Below are 14,829 nucleotides of genomic sequence, written 5' to 3'. Positions count from 1 at the left end.
TACGCAAAAGAGAAATGTTTCATATCACTGATTAATAATATAAGTTATCTACTGATAGCTTTTTACTTCGAGTTTATAAATAAATTAAGTTTAGAAAATTGTATGCATTATTAGTCATTGTGGCCAGTGAAATATTAGTTAAAATCATGTGGTATTTTTACATTTTGTTATTTTTTGGACTATTTTCGGTTGGACTGATTTTATGGAATTGGTATTGTTTCATGTTTTGGACCAATAAGGGAATAAAAGGACCCAAGCCGACTTTTTTAGTCGGTAATATGCTTAACGTCTTCTTGGGAAAAGAAAATCTCGGGGCTTTGATCACCAAGATTTACAACGACACAAAACATCTGCCGTACGCTGGAGCATTCTTGATGCTACGGCCGACACTCATCATCAATGATATCGAACTTCTGAAAGCGATTATGGCAAAAGATTTTATTCATTTTACGGATCACTCCACAATGGACCACACTCACAATCCTCTCAATGCCCACCTGTTTAATTTGAGAGGAGAACAATGGAAGATTTTAAGGAGTAAATTGACCCCAGTGTTTACTGCGAACAAAATCAAAGAGATGTTTAATCTTGTGACACAATGTGCAATTGAGATGAATAGTTACTTAGAAGAAACCATTGTACAAGATGATAATGTTGACATGAGAGAGATTATGGCGAAGTTAAACACTGATGTGATCGGCTCGTGTGCGTTTGGGATTGAGTGCAATAGTTTCAAGCACCCGGACGCGGAATTCAGGAAGATGGGAAAGAAAGTATTTGAAATATCTTTTGTTAGAGGGGTATTCCAGTTCATCATGTTTTTTATGCCCAAATTGATGGTGTTTTATAGAGGAAGTAAAAACGGTAATAAGCTGACAGATTTCTTTTACAATACCGTGAAGAACACAATTAAATATCGCAAGGATAATAATATAATCCGCAATGATTTCATGCAGCTTCTGATTCAGTTACAGAAAGATGGAGTCGTTCATGATGAGACTTTAGGTGACAATTTTTAATTTTCTTAATATTTTATGTATCTCTCTAGACCAGTGGTTCTCATGTGAAATTAAACTGTGGCCGCACAATTGACATTGCCAGTTCTATGGAAACGTCTAGTGGCCGCACCAAATATCACTTTTATTGTGATTAAAAAATTTAAAGCAAAATTTTATTTACTAAAAAAATGGATGAATTTATTTATAATCAAGTCCATTTAATAAAAGACATTTGAACATTTTACTACCTACATATCTATTTATTTAAAAATAGTGCAAATGGAAATTCCTCAATATTCCTTTTTTCCAGCGCGAGCCGCATGGCTACTACTAAGTTACAGATTCTGTCCACTGAATTTTACATTACACTGAATGATCTTTCACAGTATAGGTACAGGAAAAATCGACAATATTAATAAACCAATTTTGTATTTTTGGACATTAGCTAGGACCTGAATAGACTCTTCAGTGCGAAGAACGCAATAAATAAATAAATACCATTGTTATATTACAGGAATCAACGAGCAAGCACTGAATGATGGAGTCAGACTCACGACGATGCAAATCGCCGCTCAGGTATATATCTTCTTCGCCGCTGGATTTGAGACTTCATCGTCTACGTCAAGTTATGCTCTGTATGAGCTAGCTCTCAATCCAGATATTCAGAACAGAGTGAGAGAAGAAATAGACCAAGTCATTGCAAAGCACGACAATAAGATAACATATGATGCGCTGGGAGAGATGACTTATCTTACTCAAGTCATTGAAGGTAAGATAACAGTGGCGAAGGCTCCATAGTAGGCGATTATTTGAAGCCTACCTTCTGAGAAAAATAGATAGAACGTATTTAAATTTAAATAAATAAATAAATGTGCGGGAAACAATTGAATATATCGTCAGAATAATTAATTAACATTTAAAAAATATAAATAAGAGCCATCTATCGTCAGAATAATTTAGAATAAAAAAAAAATAAGTGACAAAGCAGCGCCTCTAGCGAGTATTGAAATATTGATTCACTCGAGATGATTTTGGCGAGCTTATTGTATGAACTGCATGTCAAGGGCATCGGGGTAGCTGGTTTTGTTCATACAAATCTTTAAGCTTATAAGGCAAAGCTTATCTCCGGATATATTTAGTGTCGAGGACTGCCGCTTTATTCATATAATAATAATAATGCGATAATTTAAAAAAAAAATTCTATGGGTCCAATCACGTCATATAACGATAGAATGTTTTAAAAAATAATTTATAATTTTATCTCATGATTATTATTTATCAGTTAATTCAGTTATAGACTAACTTATATATATTATTTTTTGTTTGGTTGTTTGTCATTTTCAGCTGTTGATAGCTCTATATTTACCGATGTTATATTTTTAGGCGTATGTTATGTGTACCTATATATATATATATATAGGAAAATACATAATTTATATTCATTGCTCAAGTCTATATCTTCAGTGAGCAATTGAAATATCATCGATTTAGTGTGACATTGACATTAGTGTGTACCTATTCATCAGTAGTAATATCGTATTATCGTCTTATTTCCCGTGAGTATACTTGACAAGTGTGCTCTTTTTCTTTAGTCTCCACAGCCTACTCCTTTCCAAAAGTCAATCTTCGCCACTGTAATATACGGTATTGGATTCTTATGAACCATCGGTGACGAAGATTCCATGCTAGGCGGTAATTAGATTTTAATCACCTCAAAGTCATCCTATTTTGAAAAGTAAAAAGTAAAGTCATGACTTTAATTTAGGATTCACCTACACATAGATAGACTGTATACGAGTCTATAGATATACGCAAACAGAATTTTATAGCTTGTCCAGATGATGCGTTTCTCCACGCGATACGCCGCGAGAAAATATCCTCACCTTACACGAGGTCGTGTTTAAATGTGTTTATTATTGTTTTACATTTTAAATGTTCTTATGCTTGAGTTAAGTTTGTTCTAATGCTCACGCCTTGTCCACATGGCGCGTGTCACGCCGCGATTTGCCGCAATGCTACAGTTAGTAGTAGTCCGAATGTCGGTCGGATGAGATGTTGTGCGGCGCGATATAGAGACTGAGATTCTAACAGACCGGGAACTTATATTCGAGTGACATGTCCAATGAATTATGATCCGCTATTTATTGATGTACTCTCAATCAAAATAATACCTTGAATAAAATATTTAGGAAATAATTATTGTAATTGAGTCGGCTACTATAATGGAGTTTGCGCCATCGGGTATAGCTGACTATGTGGAAAAATGGATATCGCGGAAACAATCTGCTGTAAGCCATTTAGGTACTGAGTTTACAATAATTGGACACTCCGGGAAATGGATATTATTTTGTAATTTCGGTAATATATTTAATATCGCCGATCTATATGCTGACACCGACTGAGTTGTTTATCACCATACATATAATGATGTTATAGCTATAAATGATCCCCGAATTGATATGGAGTCCGGAGCCCAAAAAATAAATTTAAATAACTCTGTTAGTAGGATACAATCTTTGCAATAACACTATCTAACACATACAGTTTGTGGGCGAATTAAAATAATATTATATGACGTATAATACGTCTTATTTTAATGAAGTACCTATCGTGTTGCATTTGAGTTGTTTTCTTGAACACGCGTAAAAAATATGATTGAATTATGACCAAATATATTTGTAATATGAAAATACAAAACATTTTTTTAAAATAAAGTTTTTATTAGTTGGGTCTTTTGGGGGGTCCAATCATAATTAATAGTATTAACCCAGAACCCCTTCAAGTATATATCCGATTCCGGTTGGAATAGATTTGCTGGAATTCCAGTTAGATAGGATACACCGAGAGACTGGACCTTCTTTTCGACTACGTTGATAATATGATCTGCAGACGTGTCTTTCCGGATTTGTCAACATTAAGAGCTTCGACGCTGTTGTATTGTTATTCCTTACTATACATATTTCTATATAATACTAGCTGACCCGGCAAACGTTGTTCTGCCATATAAATTATTTCTAGTGAATATTTTGGTTGTTAAATAAAAAATAACGAATGTATCGTAAGTGTGTGGGGATGGGATCTATGACAGAAAGAGGAATAGAGCGCTGTAGACGATGACCGCCGATAAAAACAAAAAAACATCAACCATTCATTTTCTCAATTCAAAATGAGTAATGATGTTCATAATGATTGAATTACCTGTGACAGGATCTCGTTGTTTACTGTTTATGCAATATCCGTCTTGTCCCTTCCAGAAAATTAGCGAATATTGGAGAGCGTCGTATGAACGGTGTGTGTCAGCGATGAACTCCAGATTATTGTTTCTTCTTCGAATCACGATTTCTCGCGTCGATGTGCGGTCGCCAACCATGATTCCAGCAATGTCGTCAACAACAGTCGCATTGAATCGACGTATGTGCTCTCCAGCTGGTGTTTTTATCAGGATTGATGACAATAGCGTGATTGTCACTTTGCAATTCGTGCATGTGTGCTTTGAAGAATTTCAATAATTCATTGTGCTCATTCAACAGGGCGTCCAGTTCGCCGACGATGCGCCTGGCATTAGGCGAATTGAGGCTATTGTAGCCGCAACGTGCATCCACATGATTGATGTCCTCACCGCCGCGCCCATGAAGAAGTAAAAATTTTGTAAAAATGTATGTGGTTCGTTTGGCATTGGCAGCAATGAGCCTACTTTGTGGTATACTTGGCCTTTGATTTTGAACGTAGAATGGAATTGTTGACCATTTGCCGCAGTATTGTGAACTATTTCTGTTGCTCCGGACGAAGTCATTTGGGAGCATGAATTGAATGTGCGAATGGACTTCAGGAACAGGTTTGAATCTGGAACCGTGCCGATGAGCAAGCCGTTCAATGGTTCTGGTGGTATCTCAATTTCTGGTAGTTGCACTTTTCCTGATGCGCAACACATCCCGGCTGACTCATGTTTGAATTTGAGCGCATGACAATGGGGACATTCTTTGTCCATAGCACCAATCAGCACTTTCGGATGAGCGGAATATTCAGTATCTGGCTCGTACTCGAATGCGAGACGAAGGAACGAAGCGGATGTAAATGTTCGATGTACTTGTTTGGCGTTGTCGGTCATTTGCTCTGCGTGTGTTACGAACCGGCGCGCTTGGCTCCGTTCCAATTGTCGTTGTTGATTTCGTTCAGCTCGTGCCTCTTGTGATTGAGATGCACGCAATTGCGACATGCTTATACGCACATTTTTGTTATCTTGTTGGATTTGTTCGTCTGTTCTTTCTGCTCTACTATTTCGCATGTTTGTGGCTTTATTCGTTCGACGGCCCAAATGGCCCCCCTTGCGTCTTGCTGGCATTGTGTACTGTAATACACGCACATAAAAATAGATAAACTAAAATGAAATGTCAAAATGACGCGACGCTTCTCTTGAATTCTTCTCGGACGTAGCGCCATCTGTCATTCAACAACATAAATAATTTCGTTCTGTTTGAAATACGAACGACGGTTAAATTTGTTCATACAAAAATAATAAAATCGCGATTAAAAATGGGAGGGTGGAGGTAGGAAGGTGAAAATTTGGGGTTATATGTATTTTTTTATGCCAAATAATAAAAAAATACAAAAAAAAATTGTCAAAAAAATAAAAGAAAATTTTTCTGGATAGAGATACCCTAATCACCTAGCGGTATGAAATATACTTGTTGACCTATTCTCATACCTAACAAATATACATAAAAAAATTAAGTAAATAAAGATGGTCGAGCCATTTCGGAGGAGTTTGACCACAAACATCGTGACACGAGATTTTTATATATATAGAGATTATATTCATTCCCATCTCAGTTATTCAATACTAATTGTAGATATTAATAATTAACTACATATTTCTTTTAATTCAACGAATAATTCACAAGATTTTAAGAATGTACCATTCTAATTATTGAACATACATAATTTTGAAAACACTCATGAGAAAATATAGCTAACATAAAAAATCTTTTTGAAAAAAGTAAGACACCCGGCAGGAATCGAACCTACGTCTCTTGGGTATCGCGCCCTGTGCATTACCACTACGCTACGACTGCCATATTTAACGGTAGGCGATCGGTTTTTGTATTCTAAAATAAAATATTATTACTTTACTAACCGAAGTCACGGATCACTCCAATATTTTCTGTTGTAGCTTACTTGAACTTGCTATTAATTTTAATTAACTATTTATTTTATTCAACGAATAATTCACAAGATTTTCTTATTCAATTCAATCATTCTAATTATTGAACATACAGAATTTTGGAAACATTTAAAAAGACCAATAGTTAAAATTTATCGCATTTAAGCATGGCAGTCGTAGCATAGTGGTGATGCGCAAGGCGCGATACCCAAGAGACGCAGGCTCGATTCCTGTCGGGTGTCGTACTTTTTTCAAAAAAGATTTTTTAATTGGCTATATTTTCTCATGATTGTAAACTTTTTTCCAGAAACATTAAGAAAATATCCACCAAGCGCGGTAACATTACGAGTATGCACGAAGAATTACCCGCTCCCTGGCACAGACATAATCATTGAAAAGGACACCCCCATCATGATACCAATTTTTGGCATTCAGAGGAACTCAGACCATTATCCTGAACCGAACAAATTCGACCCAGAAAGGTTTTCGCCAGAGAACAAAGCAGCAGTGAATAAGTTTTCGTATTTACCTTTTGGTGAAGGGCCTCGAATTTGCATAGGTAAGTAATCAATCGCCTTGTTTAGATCGAATTAAGAGGAACTCCATTAATTTTATTTAATTTTTTTTTATAATTCTTGATTTTTAGTTATTTAATAATACGCTGACAGCATGCAGATCTCGATTCCAGTTTATGACAGAAAAAAAGAGTTTATTAGGTATTTTTTATATAATATCTTCTTCTATTTATATTTTACTAGAAAGATTTCCTCCTACATCTTTGGATGTTAAAACAGTTTTAAGGTAGGACTGATTTTTGTTTTAAGATTTTACCGAGGCTTTGACTGTGACTCGCTGTCAAATCGCCTCTTCTCTGCAAGGTCCTCACTCAAATTCTGTTAAAAAACTTTACAATTTTGCTAAGTTCTTCCGTCTTACCCACCACCAGGGCATCTTTCAATTCGTCGATATTCTCAAAGATATCCGCAATTCGCAGTTGTACTCTGTGAAGTTCATATTTAGGGTATTGTACTGCTATATGTACAATGTCCTCTAAAACATTACATTCATCGCAGAGCTGCAAATCGCTTCTTCTCATGAGGACATCAAATCTTTTACCCATTGTGTGCCCTGTTCTTAGCCTCTGTATTAGCTTAAGCTCGTCGCTCTTCAAAGGAGGCTACAAACCAGGGCACCAATCGTGGTGATGGTAGAATAGACGTACTCCATTCCCCCTTTTTTAGTGATGCCCTATGGTGAAAATCTATCCATATGCTTTGGCCAGTGACGTCCCGTGGGGGTAGGCAGATTGAGTGTCGCTTGGGGGCGGCAGCTACTCGAAGGGCGGCAAAACGAGGAGAATCATTTGGTATATAAAGACATAAGTAGCTAAAAATATTTTGTTAACATGTCTACAATAATAGCACACTTAGTAAAAATGGTGTGGAAATAATAAATCGGTGTTTTGCTAAATTTAAAGGTACAAACCAAATGTGTGTAAAATACGAACCACATAGAACCTCTGACTCTGATGATTTGGGTATATTTCCTACCATGACCGATCATATTATGGACATCTACAGAGTGGATGTTTTGTATTAACAGATTTTTGTTTTTACGAGAAATTGATGTCAGCCACTTGCTCAACCTATTAGGCCCATACCCTGACTCACACACAAATTGAAAAACAATATGTGTACTTGCCAGACCCAGGATTCGAACCTGAGACCCATGGCATGATAGTCCAACGCTCCAATGGACATCTACAGAGTGGATGTTTTGTATTAACAGATTTTAGTTTTTACGAGAAATGGATGTCAGCCACTTGCTCAACCTATTAGGCCCATACTCTGACTCATACACAAATTGAAAAACAATACGTGTACTTGCCAGACCAAGGATTCAAACCTGGGGCCCACGACACTATAGGCCGACGCTTATATCTAAATTAAATTTTGTATGTATTAGTGGTAAATTTATATTTAATTTGTAATGCATCCAGGGCTTGAAATGGACCGGAACGCACCGGAACGCACCGGAGCACCGTTCCGGTTCATAAAATCCACAAAATTATCGCTCCGTCTCGTGGAAATATTAATTGGACCGTCTGAGCTAGATATTTCATATAATAAAAAAAATAACACACTTATTTTCACATTTCAATTTACAATTAATCTAGATCTAATTCTAAAATTATTGAGCGCTCCGGTTCGTACAATTTTCCATTTCGAGCGCTTAATGCATCCATACAAGAGATTTATTAGATATTGGAGTCGTGAAAGGATGATAAAAATACCTACTGTATAAAAATGGGGCGGCATTTTGTCTAGGTACGTCACTGGCTTTGGCACATTTTCTTTATGGCCTCATTCCAGTCTGGTATCCACTGATATAGCATCCCTGATTTACTTTAAATGAATTAAATGTGTCTTTCTAGGCAGGTACTATGTAAAATGAAAATATATCGTTGTTTATTGATTATTTTAAAGGCAGACCAATTGATGCGCAGTGACCTGTCTAAAATATCATGTATACAAAACGTCCTTTGTGAGCATAGAGTAAAAAACTCCGATACTTATATAATTGGACTTATGTGAGAAAGTATTACATACGACATAATATTATTGTGCATAATTTGCGTAGCTTTCACTTAGTTTATATTGAATTTTGCCATAACTTTTTTATTTATCCATTATTTTTAAATAAGACTTATTGTAGGTTTTCTGGTATCCATTGATATGGCATCCCTAAATGGCCAGCTTCCTTTGCCAGATCATCCGCCCTTTCATTGCCCTAAATACCCATGTGTGATGAAATCCATTGAAGGCTAAATCTCCTCCTCTAAAGATAGGACTGATAAACATTTTGTTTTTATCTAAATATCATGTTGCCAACTTTTTGAATTGATTTCTTTTGTAAATTAATAACAATACATTTTATTTCCAGGGAAAAGATTCGGCTTATTGCAAGTTAAATTGAGTTTGGTACACCTTTTATCCAGGTTTGAGCTGTCAGTATGCGAAAGGACCAGAATCCCAATGATATTCGATAAGAAATCACTTTTATTAGTACCTGAAGGTGGAATGTGGTTGAATTTAAAGAAGAGGACAAAGTAAAAGAGTTATATTAATGTGCACCATATATTTTGTAATATTTATATGGACATATCAACAACGGTTTCTATTTCCTATTACTATCAATTAAGATAATTGTCAGCAGTCGCGAAACAGGATAGGTTTCGCCTTTTAGACATTTTTAGTTGTACGAAATCTGTCTTGAAGTAAATAAAATTATGGAAATAAGTACAAATAATAAAATATTTTAACATAATTATTAAGTCAATTTTATTTTTACCATACGTCTTTCTACCACGGTGATGAAAAAATAATAACTTTATTGTTTATGTGACTAATGTACCTACACAGTATTTATATTACTTTGAAAAGGTAAAAACAACTAAAATTAAATATATATATTATTCTTCTATTGATTCTATTATATTCTATTGATTATTTTGTATGGTAAGTCTAAAGGAGATAGGCGTTAGTTAAATTGAACGTTGCTCCAGTCATTTTAATTTATGTAGCGAGCTTTCTTGCTAAATAACATCTAGGTTTTTAAAGCTAACACATCTCTCAATATTTGTCTGTCACTAATCAATGGGATTACCTCCAACCGTTCGATCGTCGAGTCAAACACGACTGCGTCATCTGCATACTAGCATACTCCAAGTCGCACAGTCTTCTTAGATCGATTGTGTCACTATGATGTAGGCGTATCCCACTGTCTGGGCGAACCGTCTTGTTATGAAATCCATCATGATGATAAAAAGAAAGGGCGCAAGTACACATCCTTGCTTGACTCCTTACGTGATTTCAAAGAGGTCAGAGGATGTTCCGGCTGCTCTCACGCGACTCTCTGTATTGGTGTAGAGAGCACTTATCACGGCGACCAGTTTCCGTGGGACACCATAGCCTGGCAGAATTTGCCACAGAGTCACGATGAGGGCTGTCAAATGCCAATAATAAAAAATTCAATAATAAAAAGGATTTCAAGTTATACACATTTATATTTTTTTTTATAAAAATTGATGTTTTTTAAAATATATATAAAAATATTAAAACTATGATTAGTCAAAAATCTAAACGGTGAAAATTTGAAAACTAAATAAACTAAATTTTAATAATAAATTTGACCATTAAATATAATGTAATAATAAGATGGGACCCTGCAACGAATTCACATTTTTAAGTTTGTAAGTTTATCTTTGAATAAAAAAAATCTTTTTAATGTTTTCAGATACATATTTATTAATTAATACAGTTGAACTTGTAAATTATCAAAAAAAAAACTCAAATTGCAAGCTTCGTATTTTTCCGCTAGGTTCTCTGCTGGCATGCCTCTCCCACTTAATTATAATAATAATGATTAATTAGAATACAGTGGCAGTGAAGTGGCACCTGTGAATATAAAATATGACTATTTTGTAAGTACATTTTGTCCACTATAGAGAACTGTATTTTTTTTAATAAACTTTCATTAGCTTAAAAATATAGTTTGATGCGAAAATGCAGCACAATGCAGTTAAGGACTAATTAATACCGGCAAATGCCGTTAATCATACTAAATTTTAAGGTAAGTATTCAACAACCATAATATTCTGCAGTTAGCTCTTTATACATTTGAATGCATTATATTCAAACATATTATTATCAATATAGACTCGTTATTTGATAAATATTTGCTTTCCCCTCTATCGTTTGCCAGATCTCCAAACCTGCTATAAAAGGCCGGCCACACGCTCATGCTTCCCCACGGTGTTGCCTGCGCAAACCCGTGCGTGTGTACGGCAAAACTGTACACCGCGCAAACCAAAAAGTGCGGCCTGCGCAAAATTCGACTTGCTTGAAATTTTAACTACGCAAACCGAGTTTTACAAGCCGCGCTCAGTTCGTCGAAGGTTACGGTCTTTTTTCATTCCTACTTATTTGTTTTCGTTGGATTAAGAATACATAATATTACACATATTATTGTTGGTACGTTTTTTAAATTCATTAAGCTCTGCCTAAATAAAATCACAATAGATAAAAAAAATATTATATCTATAAAATATTCATATTTATGTATGATTTAATTGCATAATTTTAGATATTTTATCGATAGACTAGTATTTTTTGACTATTATCTATTATGGCTTGGTTTTCACAGGGTTTAATTGAATTTTAAAAACTAACCAACACCATCTGTAAATTGTAGTCTTATTTCAATGAAAACAATTACGTATGACCAACATAGTTTAGTATGCACCATTTACGGCGGATCTTAACACCGTACCTCCACCCTTTGCCACTAGTATATACTATTATACGAGGGTGGGTCAATAATTCCTTAGAAAAAAGCATTAAAACAGTTTTTATTTTTGTATTTTTTTTTTATTTCTCAACATAATCTCCTTGGAGCTCAATACACTTGGTTAGACGTTTCTCAATTTTTTTTAAACCGTCAGAAAAATAAGTTTTCGGAAGGTCCTCAAAATAAGCATTTGTCCGATCGATGACTTCTTCATTTGCAAAAAAACCTTGTCCACTTAGCCATTTTTTTAAGTTTGGGAAAAGGAAAAAGTCACTGGGGGCTAAATCTGGCGAATACGGTGGGTGGTCGACCAATTCGAACTTCAATTCTTCAATTTTAGCCATTGATCGTAAACATGTGTGAACACGGGCATTGTTCTGATGAAAGAGGATTTTTTTCCTGTTTAAATGAGGCCATTTTTCTTCAATTTCGTTTTTTAGCTGGTCCAATAAAGATGCATAATAATCCCCTGTTATTGTTTTTCCTTTTTCCAAATAGTCAACGAAAATAATTTCACGTGCATCCCAAAATACAGTAGCCATAACCTTACCAGCTGATTTTACGGTTTTCGCCTTCTTTGGACATGGTTTGTCTTCGCAATCCACTGCTTTGACTGTTCTTTCGTCTCGGGAGTATAGTGGTGTATCTATGTTTCATCTACAGTCACAAAGCGACAAAAAAATTCATCCGGATTGCGTTGCATGAGCGACAACAGGGCTTTAGAGGCCACCACCCTATTGCGTTTATTGTCGACTGTGAGCAAACGCGGCACCCATCTTGCAGAAATATTTTTCATGCCCAATTTGTCATGTAAAATAGAAATGACGCTACCTTTTGAGATCCCTGTAACCTCAATTATCTCACTCAACTTTAATCTTCGGTCACTTAACACCATATCGTGGATTTTATTGATCATTTCCGGTGTAGTCACCTCTACAGGACGTCCTGAGCGTGGTTCATCCTTTGTTGATGTACGACCACGTTTAAATTCATTTGACCAGTTATAAATAGTTGCAAGTGAAGGAGCAGATATGCCGTGAACTAAATCCAACTCATTTTTTATTTCCTTTGCTGTTAACCCTTTTATATTAAAATGTTTAATAACAGCTCTAAACTCAATTTTCTCCATTTTCCATTTTTCCATTTTCCACAAGCAAATTTTTTTTTAAATGTACGAAAAACACACAACAACCCGACCAATCTGATTGAAACTTCGCAGCATACTGAATCGGTAGTGCCGCTGCATGAAAACAAACCGCTTACAGTACTAGTCGCGCCACTTGTCGGCTTTTCTAAGGACTTATTGACCCACCCTCGTATTTAAGCAAAAAATGCTGATTTATATGCGAGTGTATGTTTCTTCTCAGTAGCCATTGTTTGGTCCACTTGGATCTGGAGGATTTATTTCTCTTTTTTTAACCAATAAACAATAGAAAAACGCTTGTGACAAAAACACATCGTCACTTTTGACGACATTGCTGCGATTCCGAAAAACAATGTTTTCACGACGACGACTTCTGTCGTAACGTAATGCGGTTTGCGCTGTTTTACTTGTGCCGTGTGGCCATGCGAGAGTGTTCCGTTTTTTTTTGCACAGGCAAAACCGCGCAGACAAGTCGCTGCCGTGTGACCGGCGCATACGATCGTATACCGTGATGTCACGAATGTTATGCGTCCTTCAAATATGTGCCTGGATAAGAAGAGACATCCACCAATCTAATTGTTGCACATTGCCATTCTTAAAAATGTGTTTAGTGACTTAGTGAGTTAATCAACATAAATTATTTTGATCACAAAATATGTAAAAAAAAACATTACAGTTTTGAAAACGTAATTAAAATAAAACTACCTACCTCTTTTAAAAGTTATTCTTTAAAACTAAATACAGGAAACATATTAAGTATAACATTTATTATATTCTGTTAGTGCTACGTACTAGACACATCTAGTGAGGGGTTTGCGAAACAAATTAAATATAATCAGCATAAGCGCAGGCAAGACGCTCATGTTTTACCACTAGCTTACCTGCGCAAACCGGTTTGGATCGGGAAGCCCGTGTGTATGGAGGGGAAAACTGTAGCTCGTGCAAACCGAAAAGCGCTGTAAAAGTAGTTTCCACAAACTATACCGCGCAGGTAAGTCGCTGCCGTCTAGCCGGCGCTTAAAACTCATTCAACGCGGATGACACGGCTGCGGCCGATCGATCCAATTAGCATGATATTTAAATGCGGGAATTAAACATTAATTAAAAGGTACGCAGCGATTGTGTTAACTGATAATTTTCCTCTACATGTGTTTTAATTATTAATCAATACGTATCTAAAAATACGAAAAAGAAAAACAAATATATCTCGAGCATGCCATTATGTTACAATGCACCATTTTCACTTCTAAGATGACCATGTGGGTCTCCATCAATGACATTAATATGGACGAAGCATCTAGAAAATAAAATGACACTCACTTTGTGTCGGGTCTGCCGGATGGCGAAATTAATATTTTAATATCGGTATCCTACGCTCAAATGAACATTCTGCTTGCAAGCGGTCTGGCGACACCGCTGGGTCTGCCCATACAAAATTTCTGACTGTCAGGTTTCGACTCCACCGTTATTATTATGTTACAAAATGCCAATGTGCCTAGTTAAAAATTGTAAAAAAATCTACTAAACACTCCAAGAAAGATGGGATATCACTTTGCATGTGTTAGTATTATTTATTAGTTATAAAATGCCATTTTAAGATATTGATGGATGTTTATTCAATGCAATTGAATGACAGGAACCATTGGACAGTCAGTCGCCTGTGATTCGCTGGGCTCGCTTGCGTCTAATCTCCGAGAAGTCGTAAGTAACCGAGAATCTGTTTCTAACGCAATGAGTCATGACACTAATACGCCATTACAATAAAGGTTATATTACTATAAATTCTCGAAGCTTGTATCGCATAATGGAAACGGATACGTCAATGGTCACGTGACATCTACCTATACATCTGTGAATGACTTTCATGGACAATTTCTCGTGCGCGCCGGGTATGAAGTGAGTCGTCCATTTAATATGTCATTGGTCTCCATAGATTGGTGGTTGTATTAACAGATTTTTGTTTTTACGTGAAATGGACGTTAGCCACTTGCTCAACCTATTAGGTCTTTACTGTGAGTCGAAATATACATTATTTAAAAAACAACATGTGAATTTGCCAGACCATGGATTCGAACCCGGGACCTACGATGTTGTAAAGCGGCTGGTTACCACTCAGCCATCGTGGGCGTATATTACATACCTTCTGGAAATGGGGATTTTTTCTTAAATGATGCAAC

The 14,829-nt window shown here is 35.9% G+C and overlaps 1 protein-coding gene across 1 annotated transcript; it reads left to right on the top strand.

The window, feature by feature from the left end:
- The first annotated feature begins 221 nt into the window (after positions 1-221).
- LOC147071616 (putative cytochrome P450 6a14) lies at positions 222-9,272 on the top strand. The gene is made up of 4 exons (XM_085947985.1): positions 222-1,005; positions 1,513-1,767; positions 6,467-6,718; positions 9,103-9,272. The coding sequence occupies exons 1-4, from the start codon at positions 222-224 to the stop codon at positions 9,270-9,272; spliced, it is 1,461 nt and encodes a 486-aa protein (XP_085804111.1).
- Positions 9,273-14,829: the final 5,557 nt, after the last annotated feature.

This window comes from Rhyacophila brunnea, unplaced genomic scaffold (genome assembly GCF_057557595.1).
Source record: "Rhyacophila brunnea isolate RB1 unplaced genomic scaffold, BYU_Rbru_1.0 scaffold_20, whole genome shotgun sequence".
Classification (NCBI taxonomy): domain Eukaryota; kingdom Metazoa; phylum Arthropoda; class Insecta; order Trichoptera; family Rhyacophilidae; genus Rhyacophila; species Rhyacophila brunnea.
Note: the sequence above shows the minus strand (reverse complement) of the source record. Positions and strands in the feature narration are given on the sequence as shown.

Excerpts from the sequence above, each read along its gene's own strand:
- LOC147071616 (XM_085947985.1), top strand. The coding sequence starts at position 222 with ATGTTTTGGACCAATAAGGGAATAAAAGGACCCAAGCCGACTTTTTTA. Across the intron at positions 1,768-6,466 it reads TCTTACTCAAGTCATTGAAG|AAACATTAAGAAAATATCCA; the intron begins GTAAGATAACAG and ends ACTTTTTTCCAG. Across the intron at positions 6,719-9,102 it reads AGGGCCTCGAATTTGCATAG|GGAAAAGATTCGGCTTATTG; the intron begins GTAAGTAATCAA and ends TTTTATTTCCAG.